The following is a 15,499-nucleotide window of genomic DNA, read 5'->3' as shown; positions in this document are numbered from 1 at the left end:
GAACATAAAAAAGAAATATTGCCTTCTGAGCTTCTTTGGATTTCAAGGGTTTTTTGTGCAGATTTTTTTTGTAATATTTCAGAATTTTTAGAAGTGTGAGAAGAGTGGGTGTAATAAAATCAATTGCTTTATTACTTTTCAGACAGATGTATGTATTTTGGCATAAACTTTATCTCCTGCATGTATACTGTTAATTTAAATGTTAATTGGAAGAACTCAGCAAGTCGCTTGCAAGCCTGGCACAGCAGCTCTGAGCTCTGCTGTTCAAACTTTTGCATCAGGACTATAACACTGTACTTCTGGGAGAACCAAAGCATGTGCTTGTGCCACATGCCAAATCAGACAACCTTGGCCTTGGAATGTAGTAAATTTATGTGAAACTATAGTTAAGTATAGAAAGTATGTATTAAGTGTAGCAAAATCTGGCTGTGTAAATGGTCAAAGTTTTGCTAGTGCAGCCACAGAAAATCGATGGACATTAATATTCTGCTTCCTTTTGTGGTGCAGCAGACTGTCATGTTTTATTTCCATAGCTGCCACTGACCTTTCTTGCCATGTGGCTAACTATTCCCTTGTTGCTTGAAAGTCTGTGTGAGCTGGCTAGGAAATTCTTTCTGTGGTTGTCTTCTAGAGTCACTTCTATGCTTGTCGTAGCAGCTGAAGAGCCTTCATTCTCCTGTCCAGAGATCATATCAGCTCTCATCCTTCACACACATGCTTCAAACACATGTTTAGATACCCACAGTGGGGAGAGTGTGGTATTCTGTTCAATCCCATGTTCTTTTTGTTCTTTATAACCTCTTCATTTTCCTTCTTAGCTTAGACTTGTATGCGTAGATGATCATAAGGCTGTCCTTGCTGCTGGAGTACTGAGTGAAGCTCTCCCCACAGTCCTTCTTTCTCCACTGTTTTGTGCTTACAAATGAGTTGTTGCCAGCTGCTTGCATGCGCATGCTCATATTTGATAAACTGCTTGTAGAGATTTCAGAAATGACTTTGATATCCTGCACAACTGCAGAGATGAGGCTGATGCTTTGCCCAGGAGAGGTCTGCAACCACTTCAGATGCATATTGTTTAAGATTTACTGAAAAAAGAAGACCTTACACAATTTTGCAATTTTGTCCGTAAGAAAAAATACCAGTTAGGAACATAGTAAATTTGAAGTTTACTCAAGAATGGAGTTATTAAGTAAAATTCTAGCCTTACAGAATTCTACACCCTCAGAAGTAAATTAAAAATAGGAAGGAAAATCACCTACCTTTGGGATGGCAAAAAAGTATCTTCTTTGCATTTTATTACAAATAAGAAAGACAAGTAATTTGAGAAAATAGTAGGCATTTTCATTATGATTTCTTTAGTTGTTTCAACGTTCAGTGTAAATTTCTCATACGTAGTGTAGGAGTGACTCCTGTGAAAGAATGAATGAGTTTGGTGTGGCTATGACAAATGTGCTGCTATGGGGACTGCTCACTGAGTTGCTTGTAAGTGGTTAACGAAGGCTGTGATTCTGTGGCTTAGAAGATGTACAGCTCTACTAGCCTTGTGCTCCTGCTAGCTGACACCTATATGGTTGTAACAAAAAGCCAGATAATCTCACTCTCTTTACAAATCATAAATATCTCACATCATTTTCCTGGTAAGCTTTGGTTTTTAGAAAATATAAAGAGAGCTGATGTAGTGGTTTAATTTATTTAATTTGTTTTGGGAATCTGTGCTTTTACAGCTTTTTTTCTTGTATTAATTTCTTGTGGCTACAGCCCTTCAATACAAACAATAAATTAATCTTACTTGCCTTGTCATTCTTCATTTCAACTAGTCCAAGGTGAAGTCAAGAGATTATGCTTCTAAAAATGCTCGCTGTTGAGTTTTGACATTTGTATATGTGTTAAATAACAGTCTAAGATATTGTTGCTAGAGTACTTGTTCCTTCAGTGCCTTGTATTGTGCCTACAGAAATGCCCTGCAGGTCTTTTTATATTCCTTCTTTCAAAATGCCAGTGTAACAGTCTTTCTCTCCTTTTCTTGAAGGCATGATACTGCTTAAAATCGAAACTCAGACTCAAATGTGATGACAAAACTGAACTAAAACTATTATTGCGCTTAGTTTGTCTGAAAAGGTAACTTGGAAGCAGCTGGTTCTTGTGGTTGGTAAAATCACTGTAAGCATTTTCTCCGTGTTCTTAAAGAGACAAGAGTTTCCCAGTTTCTTGTACCTTACAACAGTTGCCAGAGTATGGCTGTATGCTTTAATCTAACATGGTCCCTTTCAGTAAAACCTTTTGCAAGCCTTACGGGGCCTTTGGCTGTGTTTTTCTTCCATCTTCAGAGACTGGTGTTTGTCGACCTTACTTCCCACTGAGGTCCAGCATTTGGCTCCTGCAGGCAGTATTCTGCTTTGTAGTTACATTGTTCAGGGTAAAGTCAGGATCAGGGAGGCTGAGAGTAATTGGCTTTATAGAATGCCTGCAGCTTCAGCTTACTCATGGGGCTCTTGTAGCTTCAGCTGTTGTCCCAACTGATGAGCCAACTGAACTTAGTGAGCATTCATATCTGCAAGGTAGAGCCTGTTAATTTAAGCTGTTTGATTGAGGTGTCAGATAGGGAGCTTTTTTCCATCTTTGCCACAGCCTATGTGTACATTTGCATGCTTGGCTGGTATGAGGAAACCTAGTGATGAGCGTGATCCCAGGCCACATCCATTGCATCCTGTTCATCCACAGGGCCCAAGCCATGATGTTTTCTTGTGAGATGATTTTATTAGACTATCTATTGCAGATACCAGTCCTACTCACCAATCTCCCACAGCCAGCAGTGCTGATCAGACCCACTGATAGGGAATGGAATTCACAGTGGAATCCAGATTGTGATGTTTGACTGCGTAAGGTTAGTATTTTGATACAGATGGGCATTTTTTATTTTCGAGCTTATCTAGCAGTGTGTGTGAGTTCTGTCTTCCTGGCAGAGCAGGAGACTTGAAATTTTTTCATCCTCTTTTAATCTTTGCTTAGCTCTGAAAGCAGATCTTGGAGCTAATACTTTGCTCATTCCACTGAGACTGAAATGTGTATTTTTGTTCAGACTTGATTATAGCCAAGCACTGTTCTACCAGCAGAGGAGGTTGGAGTGAATCTTTTTGAGTGCGTATTAATGTAGTATTTTTTTTAATTGGTTTTGAATGACTCAATAACATAGCTTTCTGGAATTTACAATTTTTAGTTATTGTTGTGTTCTCATTTATACAAGTTGCTACTAAATTGGGTTCTTTTTTTTCTAAGTTCACGTGGAATCACAAAATTGCAGATTTGAAAGGGACCTCAAGAGATCCTAGAGTCCATTTCCTCTGCTAAAGCAGGCTCCCTACAATAGGTTACACAGGTGTCCAGACAGATCTTGAATATCTCCTTAGAAGGAGACTGCACATCCTCTCTAGCCAATCTTTTTCAGTGCTCTGTCACTCTTGCTGTAAAGAAGTTCTTCTGCTTGTTTGTACAGAACTTCCTATGTTCTTGACATCTTGCTATATCCCAACAAGAAGAGCCTGGCCTCATCCATTTGTCTCTCACTTACCTTTAGATATTTATAAATGTTAATCAGATTTCTCCTCAAATCGTCTTTTCCCCAGGCTGAAGAGACCCAAGTTGCTAAATCTTTTCTTGTGTGGGAGATCCTCCAGACTTAGTCATCTTTATCATCTTTACAGCCCTCTGCTGATCTCCTTGTACGAGATTGATGTCTTTTTTGAACTGGGAAGCTCAGAACTGGACACAGTAGTCTAAATGTGGTCTCACCAGGGCAGAATAGACAGGGAAAGTCACCTCCCTCAACCTGCTGTCTGTGCTCTTTTTTAATGCACCCTGGGATACCATTGACCCTTTTGGCCACAAGGGCACACTGCTAGTTCATGGCTAACCTGTCATCTACCAGAACTCCCAGTACCTTCTCCACAGAGCTTTTATCATGTAGGTCATCAGCTAACCTGTACTGATGCATGTGGTTACTCCTGTCCAGGTGCAAGCATTTACATTGCTCTTGTTGAATCTCATCAGGTTCCTCTCTGCCCAACCAGTGATGACATCATAAAAGGTTATGAGAGGTTGATCAAGCATGATTTCCCTGTGGTAAATCCATTCTGATTACTTCTGATAACCTCCTTCTCTTCCAATTGCTTGAAGAGAGTATCTAGAATAAGTTGTTGCATCACCTTCCTAGGGACAGAGATGAGGCTGAGTGGCCTGTAGTTTCCTGAATCCTCCTCCTTGTCCTTTATGAAGATTGCAGTGATGTTGGCTATCTGTATGAATATGTATACATTTTTAAAGATTTCACTGTTCTGTGCTGCAAGTGAATTTATTCCATTACCTTCAAAGCCTTTCTGTAAGTAAATCAGTGCACCTACTGTTTATGTGGGTGGATAGTGATAGGGCAAGGAGGAATGGCTTTAAACTGAGACAGGGAGGTTTGGATTAGATATTAGAAGGAAGTGTTTCACACAGAGGGTGGTGTCACACTAGAACAGGTTGCCCGAGGAGGTTGTGGATACCCCATCCCTGGAGGCATTAAGGCCAGGCTGGATGTGGCTCTGAGCACGCTGGTCTGGTGGTTGGTGACCCTGCACATAGTAGGAGGTTGAAATTAGATGATCTTTGAGATCCTTTTCAACCTAGGTCACTCTATGCTTCTTGATTGCCATACATCCTAGTCTAAATGACTAAGCTTCTACTTTCTGTTTTAATGGGCATTCATACCTTTCATTTATGAGTCTTCTTGCAATTTGGTTATATATGATTGTTGGGAATCAGATTATTAGTGTTTCATTGTGACTTCATTAATTTATTCATAAATTTAGACATGCTTTTTATTCATGTCTATGTAACACAATGTCATATACTGAAAGCTAACAAATTAAAGCCTGTGATATTGTTCTGACTGATGATGTGTTACCAAAAACAAAGATTGGTTGCGGTTTTAAACCTTCTAATGTTACTCTAAAGCAGTACTTCTTGATACTGAGAAAAAATAACAGCATATTATTGGAAATAGAATATGCTTTTATTTCATGCTTGGAGGATGATTTGAAGGATTCTTGAACCAAAGTTAGCTTTAAGTAGTTCAGTGTGAATAAGGAAGTATTTTAGAAAGTAGCCTTAAGCATAAATAGATATACTTTAAATGTTTTATGTGCAGAGGAGTTACTATTGAAAAATGAACCTACTTGGATTCCTATAAATACAGTTATGGTTGCTCCTGGTGCTGCTACAGGGTTTCATCTCTGCTGAATTTGCCGCAGGTGCTGGTTGCAGAGAGGGTAACAGGATGATCAGATACTGAAGATTTCACATGAGAGAAAACTCAGATTATACAAGATGAAGGAGATGACTAGCAAAACACAGTCTATCTGGTTAAGCTTGTCTTAAATTGTAAGCTGGAGAAGAATGAAAAGGAATAAATGTGCTACCCTTTCCTTCTCAAGGGTCCAAATGACTGTCATTCTGTCAATACAATGTGCTTAGCAGAAAGGAATGCAGGGAGTTCTATAAAGGTGGCAGAGTCTGGAACAAGCTGTCCAGGGAAGTTGTACAATCTTCTTTGGAGATATTCGAGACCCACCTTGACACTGACCCATGTGACCTGCTGTAGTGAACCTGCTGTAGCCAGGAGAGTTGGACACGATGATATCCTGTTCCTTAGGAGGAAGTTTTTCACAGAGAAGCACTGGAACAGGTTGCCCAAGGAGGTTGTGGATGCCCCATCCCTGGAGGCATTCAAGGCCAGGCTGGATGTGGCTCTGGGCCGCTTGGTCTAGTGCTTGACAACCCTGCCTATCAAACTAGATGATTATTATGGTCCTTTCCAAACTAGGCTGTTCTATGATTCATAGAGGTTCCTTCCAATCCCTGCCAGTCTGTGATTCTGTGCAGTGTATGGGAAATAGGCCATCGGCATCATCATTATTTGATTAATGATGTTTCATCACAGGCATGACTTTCCATGATGTATCACCAGTAAGGGAATCATTCTAGGCATTAACATTTTAAAAAAGCAGCTGCTGCTTATAGTTTGATTTCTTATGCATAGAGTGTGAACCAACTGAGCCAAATATCATATATGATTGTTGCCCTATTATTGCAGTGGCAGTAAACAAACTTAGGGTACAAATGCAAGGGTGCAGATAATCGCATGCTCTAGTGTGTTAGAATTTCCTGGCTTCTGATTAATGTTGTGCAATGTACCCTTCACAACTAGGTGCCAGCATTGATAGCACAAAGCAGATCTGTGTGTACAGCCTTTGTGAATACCATAAAAGAAAGAGGAAATTTGAGAACCTGCTAGAATGTATTTCATTTGTCCATAATGGCCCTGTAATTGTTGCTATTACAGAATTTCGGATAGTGGCTGTGGTGTGTTTAAGAATTGGGCCTGTGGTTTTATTGCAGAATTATTACATTAAAATCATTTGGGGACTGTAGGCATATAGTCACACTCACTCTCTTAAGTATTATTCTGGCCAATATTGTGAAATGCAGCTGTTTCTAAGGGACAAGAGGCGCTAGAGTAACTGTTGAATTAATAACAAAATTGAGATCCATTTAGTTTCCTTTTTTTCCCAAAGACTGTAAGCTAATTTGAGATCAAGGCACAGGAAAATTAGGCTTTTTTATTATTGAAATTTTTTTTTTATTAGTGGTGCAAAAATGACTTTGACTCAAAGCACCTTGACCTTTTATGTGGCCTTTAAGAGACTGAAAGACTCCTTGGGCTTAAGGGCTTTAAACTAAAGAATTAAAATTTTGTGTTTTGCTTCTGGGGCCAAGAAAGAGAATATTGAAATGAAATCATACACTTGGTTTTGCTGAAGTGTTTAATGAAGCTGATGTTTGGAGCTAGGTAAGAGAAGGGCACTCTGAATTAATTAAGAAGAGATGACATTCACATGGTGAGGACAGTGCTAAAATACAGTTATTACTGGGCTTATCACAACTAATGCACTTTGTTTAAAGACCCTCCCATTTGCAGTGCCAACAGCTTTCCTAGGAAATAACCTTGAGTTACCCATTTTAAATGCTCCTTTTTATTTCCTCAGTCCTCCAGTCATACTTAGAACTGGATTAAGTTAGTGAGGTAATTTATGGTAGACCCTCTTGTTTCCTTTTTGTGTATTTGTATGTGTACTTTTTAATGTTGTTATTGGCCAGACTGGAAGAAGTGTTTCACAGTTCTTGGTTCTCCTATGTTTGCCTTGTATGAGGAATATACACAGGGCCAGGCTCTCAGCTCTTCCCTGTCCGTTGTTCAGAGCACTTCAGCTCATTGCCTCAGCATCATCGCAGCAGAGACATCCTTAACAAACAGCATGCTAAAATGCAAATGTCTGCACTGGGAATTGGCATTCTGGAGTAATTAGAACATGTTTTCTAGCTCTCGGTAGTTAAAAAGAATGTGAAGTTAGATAATTTGGCTCCAGATATTGCTCCCCTGTGTTTCAATCTCCTGTTTCTTACACTGGTAGTTGATAGGAAATGTATTTAACGCCTCCCATGCCCCTGGCTGGTTCCCTTTTTTTTTTTTTTTTTTTTTTTAAACTAAAGCAGAATGTTTTTAGGTATGAAACATGAGTTGTTTTCCAGCCTTGATCTGTTTCTCGAATGATGAAATATGATAATTTTAAATTTTATATTTACAAGTGGAAATTCTTGGAATTGTCAGTGTCCAACTCTTAAATCCAAAAGTACTTCAGTGTTTTCATTTCCCTGCAATGTGAATCTCTTATGCTTCACTGCAGGCTGAATATGAACATTTCCCTTCTGTCTTGTCTAAACAGGTAGTACCTGCAGTTAATTTCATCACTTATAAGTTGTGTCGAGGGAGACTATTTTCACACTGAGTAGTAATAGCCAATTTTTCTCTCTCCTCTTAAAAGAAAAAAAAAAAAAAAAAAAAGGAAAAACTACAATCAACAGTATTTGAATAGCTGCTGGAACTGTCTCCCCTAGAGCTTAAAATCTTTCTCTTCTTCACAGATATGTTATATTCATTAGCTGTTGAAGGCTTCATACTGTCCTACTATTTGGGGAATTTTTTTTTTTGGTTGGTCCAGAGTAGAAGAATACTACTTGAAAATAGTCATTCTTATTATTTTTGGGAGAAACAGCTAAGAAGAAAAAAAAAAAAAAGGTTGTTTCTGTTCTTCAGATGCAGAAATCTATTCTGATAGTGAATGATGTTCTGGAGCTTCTTAAACACTCCTAGTGATAAATATATGGTTTTAAAACAGTTGGCAATGGAAGAAAAAGCCTGCATGAATCATTGAAGGATAAATTGAATTTGGGGAGGAATTACTTCTAAAAGCAGTAGTGATCCCTTGTGATGGTATTACATGAAGTTAAAACATATTTTTTTTCTTTTTCTGTGGAGTTGTCCTGTATATGACTCGTAGTTGGTATGTATCTTTTATTTCATTAGGATATATATTAGTAGTTAATGATAGTGCGTAGTAAAGACATCCTTTCAGTTGTATTATTTTGCTATAATTATTGGCAAGTGTATGCAATCACTGAATTGTGAATCAAGGAGGTACAGGTTTACTGGAAAATACCATCTCGCTTGCATGTGAGTTACTCACTTTTTCAGAAGACATTAACTGCATAACACATTGCAGAGGGCACAGAACTGAGAGAGAGTGGATGGTAATCTACAGGGTCGTGCTGCCATGCGTACCTGGAGAAATGGGCTCTTGTTGAACCTCTTGGGGTTCAACAATGGAAATTGCTAAGTCCTGCACCTGCTTACATTCCTGCAAGGGAAGTAAAACAAAGGCACTAGTGTGCATGCTGGCAGCTCGTCATCTGAAGGCAGCTCTTTGGAGAAGTTTTTTGTAGTCTTGGTGGATACAAGTCAACCAAGGGCATTGTGTCCTTGTGGCAAAGAAGGCCCATGGTATACTGGGCTCCATTAGTTACAGTGTTACCAGCAGGTCCAGGTGAGCAATCCTTCCTCTCAGCTTAGGCGAGTCCTCACCTGGAATGCTGAGATCAGTGCAGGGTTCTCTTGTACAAAAGAGGCATGGAGCTCCTGAACAGTGCCTAACACATGTCTACTGCGATGATGAATTTGGAGCATTTCTTCTATGAGCAAGGTAAGACTGTTTAGCCTACGGAAGAGAAAGGAGAGAACTTATTCATGTGTATGCTTGGTGGGAGAATGCTAAGAGAACAGAACTAGGTTCATCTAAGTGGTGCCCAGTGCCAGGCTAGAGGCAGTGGGTGCAAATTAGAACACAGGATGTTCTATTTGAACACCAGTAAGTGCATCTGTGAGGCTGTGGGCTCTCCTTGCAGATTTTCAGAAGCTGCCTAGGTGTGGTCCTGGGTGCCCTTCTTGAGCAGAGTTTGGGCTTGATGGACTTGGATTTAAACATGTACATAGTTAGTTTTCCTGTTTACCTTTCCTATGAATATCTGGCTGCTGTGACTGTGAAGAAACACAAGAAGTTCTCATGCTCCTGCTCCATAGAAAGTTTCTGCCCCATTTGTTTTGCAGTATAGTTTAATTTGACTTGCACAACTATTTAGCTATTGTGTAATTGTACGAAATCATTCTTATTTTGACAGTGGCCTCTAGAGGCTCGTTCAACCTTAACCATTATTCTGTAAATCTGAGGTTACTTTCTTGTAGTGCTTGTTTGGAAATGAAACAGCAATTGTTCTTCCAACACTACAAACTGATTAAAGTGGCGAAGCCATTGCTAATTAAAAATAAGTAGTAACTTCAATTTTCCAGTTTCCTCCCGGCGGAGGTGTGCACATCTTATTTTTTTCTCCATCATCTGTGGAGCAAGCTATAACACAGTGTGGAGAGGAGAGCTGGGCTTTGTTTTTAGGATGATATACACAAACCTAGCAGTAGTTCAGTCTCAAAAAGCAATTTTTGTTACCACTTTGGGATCTTATTGCAACTGAAAAGAGAAAGTTAAGAGAATGCTAAAGGTTGACAGAGGTACTATAGTATATATACACACAAAGTAAGGATTTTGGGGATGATTTACAAATGTAGAAGCTTTTACTTGTATTATTACCCTGAGTATTTTATATACACATAATACAATGTCTCACGTGACTTACTACATACTGCAAGCAAAGGGCATGGGTTTTATTCACACTGGAAAAAAAAAAAAAAGGCAACTTGGTTTTATACAGCATGGAGCTAGGACAAAATGGAAGGGTGAAATGAATGACTGTAATGAGGAATTTTGCGAACTTTCCATGTAATATCCTAGGATACAATTATAATTATGTGGCAAAATGCTCAGCAGAAATCAGTCAAAGCATCTCCAACAATACTAAAAGTTGCAAAAAAGTGAAGATTAGAAAATATGAAGTAAAAGAGGTAAAGTAACTAGCTACATGAATTTACCATTCCCATGTGAGTGATGTCTTGTTTGTTTTTGTTCATAAGTAGTGATAAGAGGCAGAGAATGAGCTTGCGTGGTCATTTCAGGAATAGTATTGTAGACTGGACCAGCTGTTTACATTGGTGATTGGTAGATTTTTCAAATACCAGATCAAGTAATTAAAATATTTGCTTTTTCTATTTTCTTCACAAATTCATGTGGTAAGGATAAATTTGTAAAGTTCTTACTGTCTTTTAAAATGCCAGCTGGACACTTGAGAGGATTATGGTTAAAAGGGGTAATCTTTTAGTGTACTGGTTTGACGTTATGATGTTTGTAGTACTTAGGGAATCTTAAGAGACTCAGATTAAACAGATTAAACTAGTTAGAGTCCAAAATGTAGTAGTCAGTAATTGGCTTTTTGGGTGGTAACATTGCCCACTGATACATTTAAAAAAAAAAAAAAAAAAGCGTATGAAAGAAATGAGACTTAAGAGAAGTTTGAAGTATGAAAATAGTCTCCTTAATAGAGTAGAGTCCATCCCTATCATTGTTAAAGATGAGTCTTCATTCAAGCACGTTCTCATTATTTTAATGAACATTATGAACAGATAATAAAGGAATGCACTCCAGTAGATAAAAATTAAATGCTGTCACTATTCATGACATTTTAGTTAATTATACTATCCCACAATGACTTGTGACTGTTAGCACTGAAGCTTGAGATAAAATGGAGGCATCACAGCAGCTTGCAAAAGCTGTACCAAAGCTTATCTCTGTCTTGAATGGAAGGATAATAAATTCTACGAACGCAGATCACCAGATGACCCAGGTTTTTCTTTAGCTGTAAATTAGGGGATTATACAATCCCTGTGTAATATTAATTATTAAACAAAGGCAATTATAGATTTTAATTCATTCATGAAATTTTATAAAGACTGGCAGACGAGCAGTGTCATTTTTGTTACCTGCAATTTTCTGTTTTAACTCCTTTTGTAAAGCTGCTTTGATGGACTGTGGGTGATCATACTCTGTTGTGCTATGTGATGTCAGCAGACCTTTTACAAGTAAATTAATGACATGATAGTCAAGTGTCACAACATTTCTAAAAAAAAAAAAAAAAAAGGAAATAATTATTTACTGTGTCCTTTTTTTTTTTTTTTTATATCAGGTTAAAATTCAGGCACTGAATTTCAGTATCGCCCTCTGACAAACCTAACTTTTTGCAGTTCTTTGTCTATAAACAAAGAGTCTAATCTATATAAATGTTTTTATTTGTACATATTCAGTCATTGGTTGTAGTGAGAAGATACTACTTTGTGCTTTTCTTTGTACCTAACAAATAGCACATGATAATACATCATCTGCTGGTTGAATGCGAGATAGGAGGACAAAAATGACGAAATTATTTTATTTTTATGTAATATCTCTAGTTCAATGCATTTTGCACTAGTTCTCTCCACATTTTTCTGTGAAGGAACCTGTAACATATGTTTCTCTTACATACCTGTAAGCAGTATGGCAAGTTTTCTTTTGGTATCAGCATGTTTTGGGGGATGGATGTTTGTGATAATGATCAAGTACTGAGTAACACTGGTTTCAAAATATGGGAAGTCATGTGTCACTACTAGTCATCTTATGTGTCTGCCATGCACAGTGTGTGCATCAGTAATTAAACAAATTAAACAAATGGCCATAAACACTGTAGAACGTAAAATGCATTAGACATAATTACATGTACTCTGCAAAAAAGATTTTCTTCCTTTTAGAAGAAGCCCAATTTTAGGATGTTCGTGCTTCTTACCAAATGGCTCAGAATTACTTTAAAAAACAAAAGTACACATTTCAGACCTTTATTTTAAATACTCGATCCTTTTCTGTCCTATTACTTACAGTCTATTCTCAAGCAGCCTTAAAGCACTAGACGTTGCTCCAGGGTGTGTGTTGGGCATGCCATGTGTCTTGATGTATGCTGAATTCATTCTGAATGTAATTTTAATAAAACTCTGGGTAAAATGCCACTATTAGCTGTTCTGCATTGGCATCCAATCAAGGCAATATGAATGACATTTTTACTTGAATTTTAGACCTTGTGTAGCTGAAGCGTTTGCAAATGACAAATTGCCTGTGGTCAGCAAGGAGAATGCACATGATTGTGAAGGTTGGATGATACACTCTCAGAAATCAATACTGATGAATGTTACTGTTCAATATTCTCAGCTCTCAACCTTGTACAAATGTGAAATAGGTTTTTCCTGGCTTTTAATCCTTGAGAACTTGTGACAGTCATCCTTGTTACAGTTGATGTTATTGGCTGTGTATACGCACATGTAAACCCTACATAGTGGTGTATGTTATGCATGTAAATTACGATGTGATCTGTTTAAAAGATGAATCACCACATTTCTTCTTGTTCACATATGACATAAAATAGTACCATAAATGTATAATATAGGAAACTGGTGTGGTTTATTTGCTGCAATGAGCATTTGCTTCCAAATTCTGCTTGCTACATAAAGGTACATCTTGGCTGTACAGGAAATTTCTATCTTTGAAACACCTAGCAGTAAGGGGGGGATGGTTGCTGTGCTGATATATTACTAGTGACATTTACACCTGAGATTTTGGAGTATGTATAACATATAACAAGAATAGCTGCTTGTATGGAGGTCAGGTACTTCTGGGTGTTCTTTTATTAGTGCTAATTGAGCCAGATGCTCAATTGAAATATGTGGTTGTTCTTCTAGTTGTAAATATCATCTGAGTCATATCAACTAGCACTATAATACGTAAATAATTTGTATTTAGAGAAAATATGAATAAAAGTATCAGATATCACTTCTAAACCACTTGGATTTGGCCTTTTTGGCTCAAAGTATGAGATGTAAGACAAAAAACTACTTGTCAGAATTTCTTTTAAATAGATTATAATTCTCCTTAATTTCTATTCTCATTTTTAATCTGTGATGAAGAAAGAAGTGCATTGTATGTTAATTCTGAATTGGAAATACATGTCCTTTTACAGACTCACGTGGATCAAAGAGATATTGCAAATTGACATCATATGTTGTGCCAGGTGAAACTTAGAAAATGAGAGTGGATATACCAGTCTATGGGAAATAGAAGTACCACTTTATGAAATATAGAAACAGTAATGTTTCCTTCACAGATGACTACAGCAAAGTCTGGAAAATCATTTCTGTTTTGGGCTATCACAGCATGACTTATTACATGTATATATTTATGTATACACATATATGTATACTTTTTTTCTTTCAGCATTTAAAATACACCCTGAGATCACTTCAACACTGGGATTTTTGTCTTTGCAGTTTGTCGAGAAGACTCGTACCAGTCAATAGTCTCATGTGCTGCTGTAGTACTTACCCCAACAGTGGATACAAGGAAGAAAGAACAGATGCCAAAACCTGAAGCGTCTAAACAGTGAGTTATTCAAATAACATGATCATTTATGAATGCAATGTGAACAAAGGGTATTTTCATTCTTGTGGATGCGTTTATACGCCTCATTTCTGTTTCACTAGGGGTTACGCTTAGGTGTTTCCATAAACAGAAATTGACCTGTGACTAGGCTGCTTCTTTTTCTCACTAGTCTACCTTTTTATCCAAGGTTTTGATAATGAAGTATACAAAAAGAGTGCTTATTTATCTTGTGAAAAATTTACTTTTTAATAAGCTTAGCAGAGTGATTGCCTTTGTTTAAATAATCCTCTCATTCATCTCAGTTTTCAGTTGCTTTTTAGAAAGATCTTAGTTCCTAAATGGTCTTCTCATTTGAGATACTTCAATATTTTTCAGTGCCTTTTTTTACTACTGTGTTATAATGACATGATGACATCCTCAAAAATATGCTAGTGATCTTCCACGGAAATTCTAAGAAATTGAGTGTAATGTGATATCTTACGTTAGACAAAAATCATACCCAAAACATATCAGACAGGTTGGTTGTTCCCTAACAATTTTTTACATGGTCCCATACAACATTCTTGTTTCTAAAGTGGAGAGATTTGACATGGTTAGAACTAGAGGGTTGTGGTCAATGGTTCTATGTCCAGGGGGAGGCCGGTCATGAGTGATGTCTACCAAGGGTTTATCTAGGGTCTGGTCCTTTTCAATTTATTTATCAATGACCTGGATAGTAGGATTAAGCTCACCTTGTGTGGCGCAGTTGATACAACAGAAGGAAGGGATGCCATCCAGAGGGACCTGGACCGGCTTGAGAAGCAGGCACACAAGAACCTGCTGAGGTTTAACAAGGCCAAGTGCAAGGTGTTGAGCTTGGTTCAGGGCAATCTCAGGTATGCATACAAACTGGGAGGAGAACTTCTTGAGAGCTGCCCTGCGGAGAAAGTCCTGGAGATCCTGATGAATGTAAAGCTGGACACGGAAAAACAAAACAAAACAAACCCACACCGTCAAAAATTCAGTGAATCAGGTATTAGACCTGAAACCTTTGGGTCAGATTGAAATGTTTGCACTGCCACATCTGTTACTAGTTATACAGTGTCTTTAACGGGAGGTATAAAGTCTCTTTTCCTCATGTACGTCTAGTCTTAGTACAGGTCTATGGCCTAAGTCAGTAACTTATTGTGGCCTTTCTTTCAGTCTGATGATAGAACCATTTCTTCCTAGTCTACATGTATTTGAAAATTTAACGTAGTACATTGTCTGTCTCCTATATGTGAAGTAATGTCTGAAATACTCTTAGCATCTATTTGATTGAATGTTTTTGTTATGCGGCTTTCTAATTATGAAAAGATTGGGAAGGCAATAGGCTGCAGAGTAGCTATGCTGAAATACAAACTGTGGTTAATTCAAACAATATAGTACGTTTTTGCCTCATTTCCATTAAAAGGTAAGGCTGCACTGTTATGTTATTGCCTTTTTTTCTCCACTATCAGCAGTTTCAGCATTTCATAATCCCTTATGAATTTAAAGGAAGGTCCTTTATGTGTTTAACAAGTACTTGAGACTTTTATGATAATATCTCCTTTTCCCCTTTGGCTTGTGATATTAGCAAGTATATTAATATACTTTGTTTTTTACTTATTATTTTATTCTTTACAACCTGACTAGTGATATACTTTAAG

General features: G+C 37.7%; 1 protein-coding gene across 5 annotated transcripts in view; it reads left to right on the top strand.

Annotated features, from left to right (window-relative positions):
* The window catches only part of CCSER1 (coiled-coil serine rich protein 1), a 617,512-nt gene that overhangs the window by 159,748 nt on the left and 442,265 nt on the right, over nt 1-15,499 (top strand). For all 5 annotated transcript variants that reach the window (XM_052681483.1, XM_052681485.1, XM_052681486.1 and 2 more), the window contains exon 5: nt 13,721-13,832. In XM_052681483.1, coding sequence (XP_052537443.1) covers nt 13,721-13,832 — 112 coding nt within the window. The remainder of the gene's footprint in view (nt 1-13,720; nt 13,833-15,499) is intronic.

The sequence above is a fragment of the Tympanuchus pallidicinctus genome, unplaced genomic scaffold, assembly GCF_026119805.1.
Source record: "Tympanuchus pallidicinctus isolate F22 unplaced genomic scaffold, pur_lepc_1.0 scaffold2, whole genome shotgun sequence".
Taxonomy (NCBI): Eukaryota; Metazoa; Chordata; class Aves; order Galliformes; family Phasianidae; genus Tympanuchus; species Tympanuchus pallidicinctus.
Note: the sequence above shows the minus strand (reverse complement) of the source record. Positions and strands in the feature narration are given on the sequence as shown.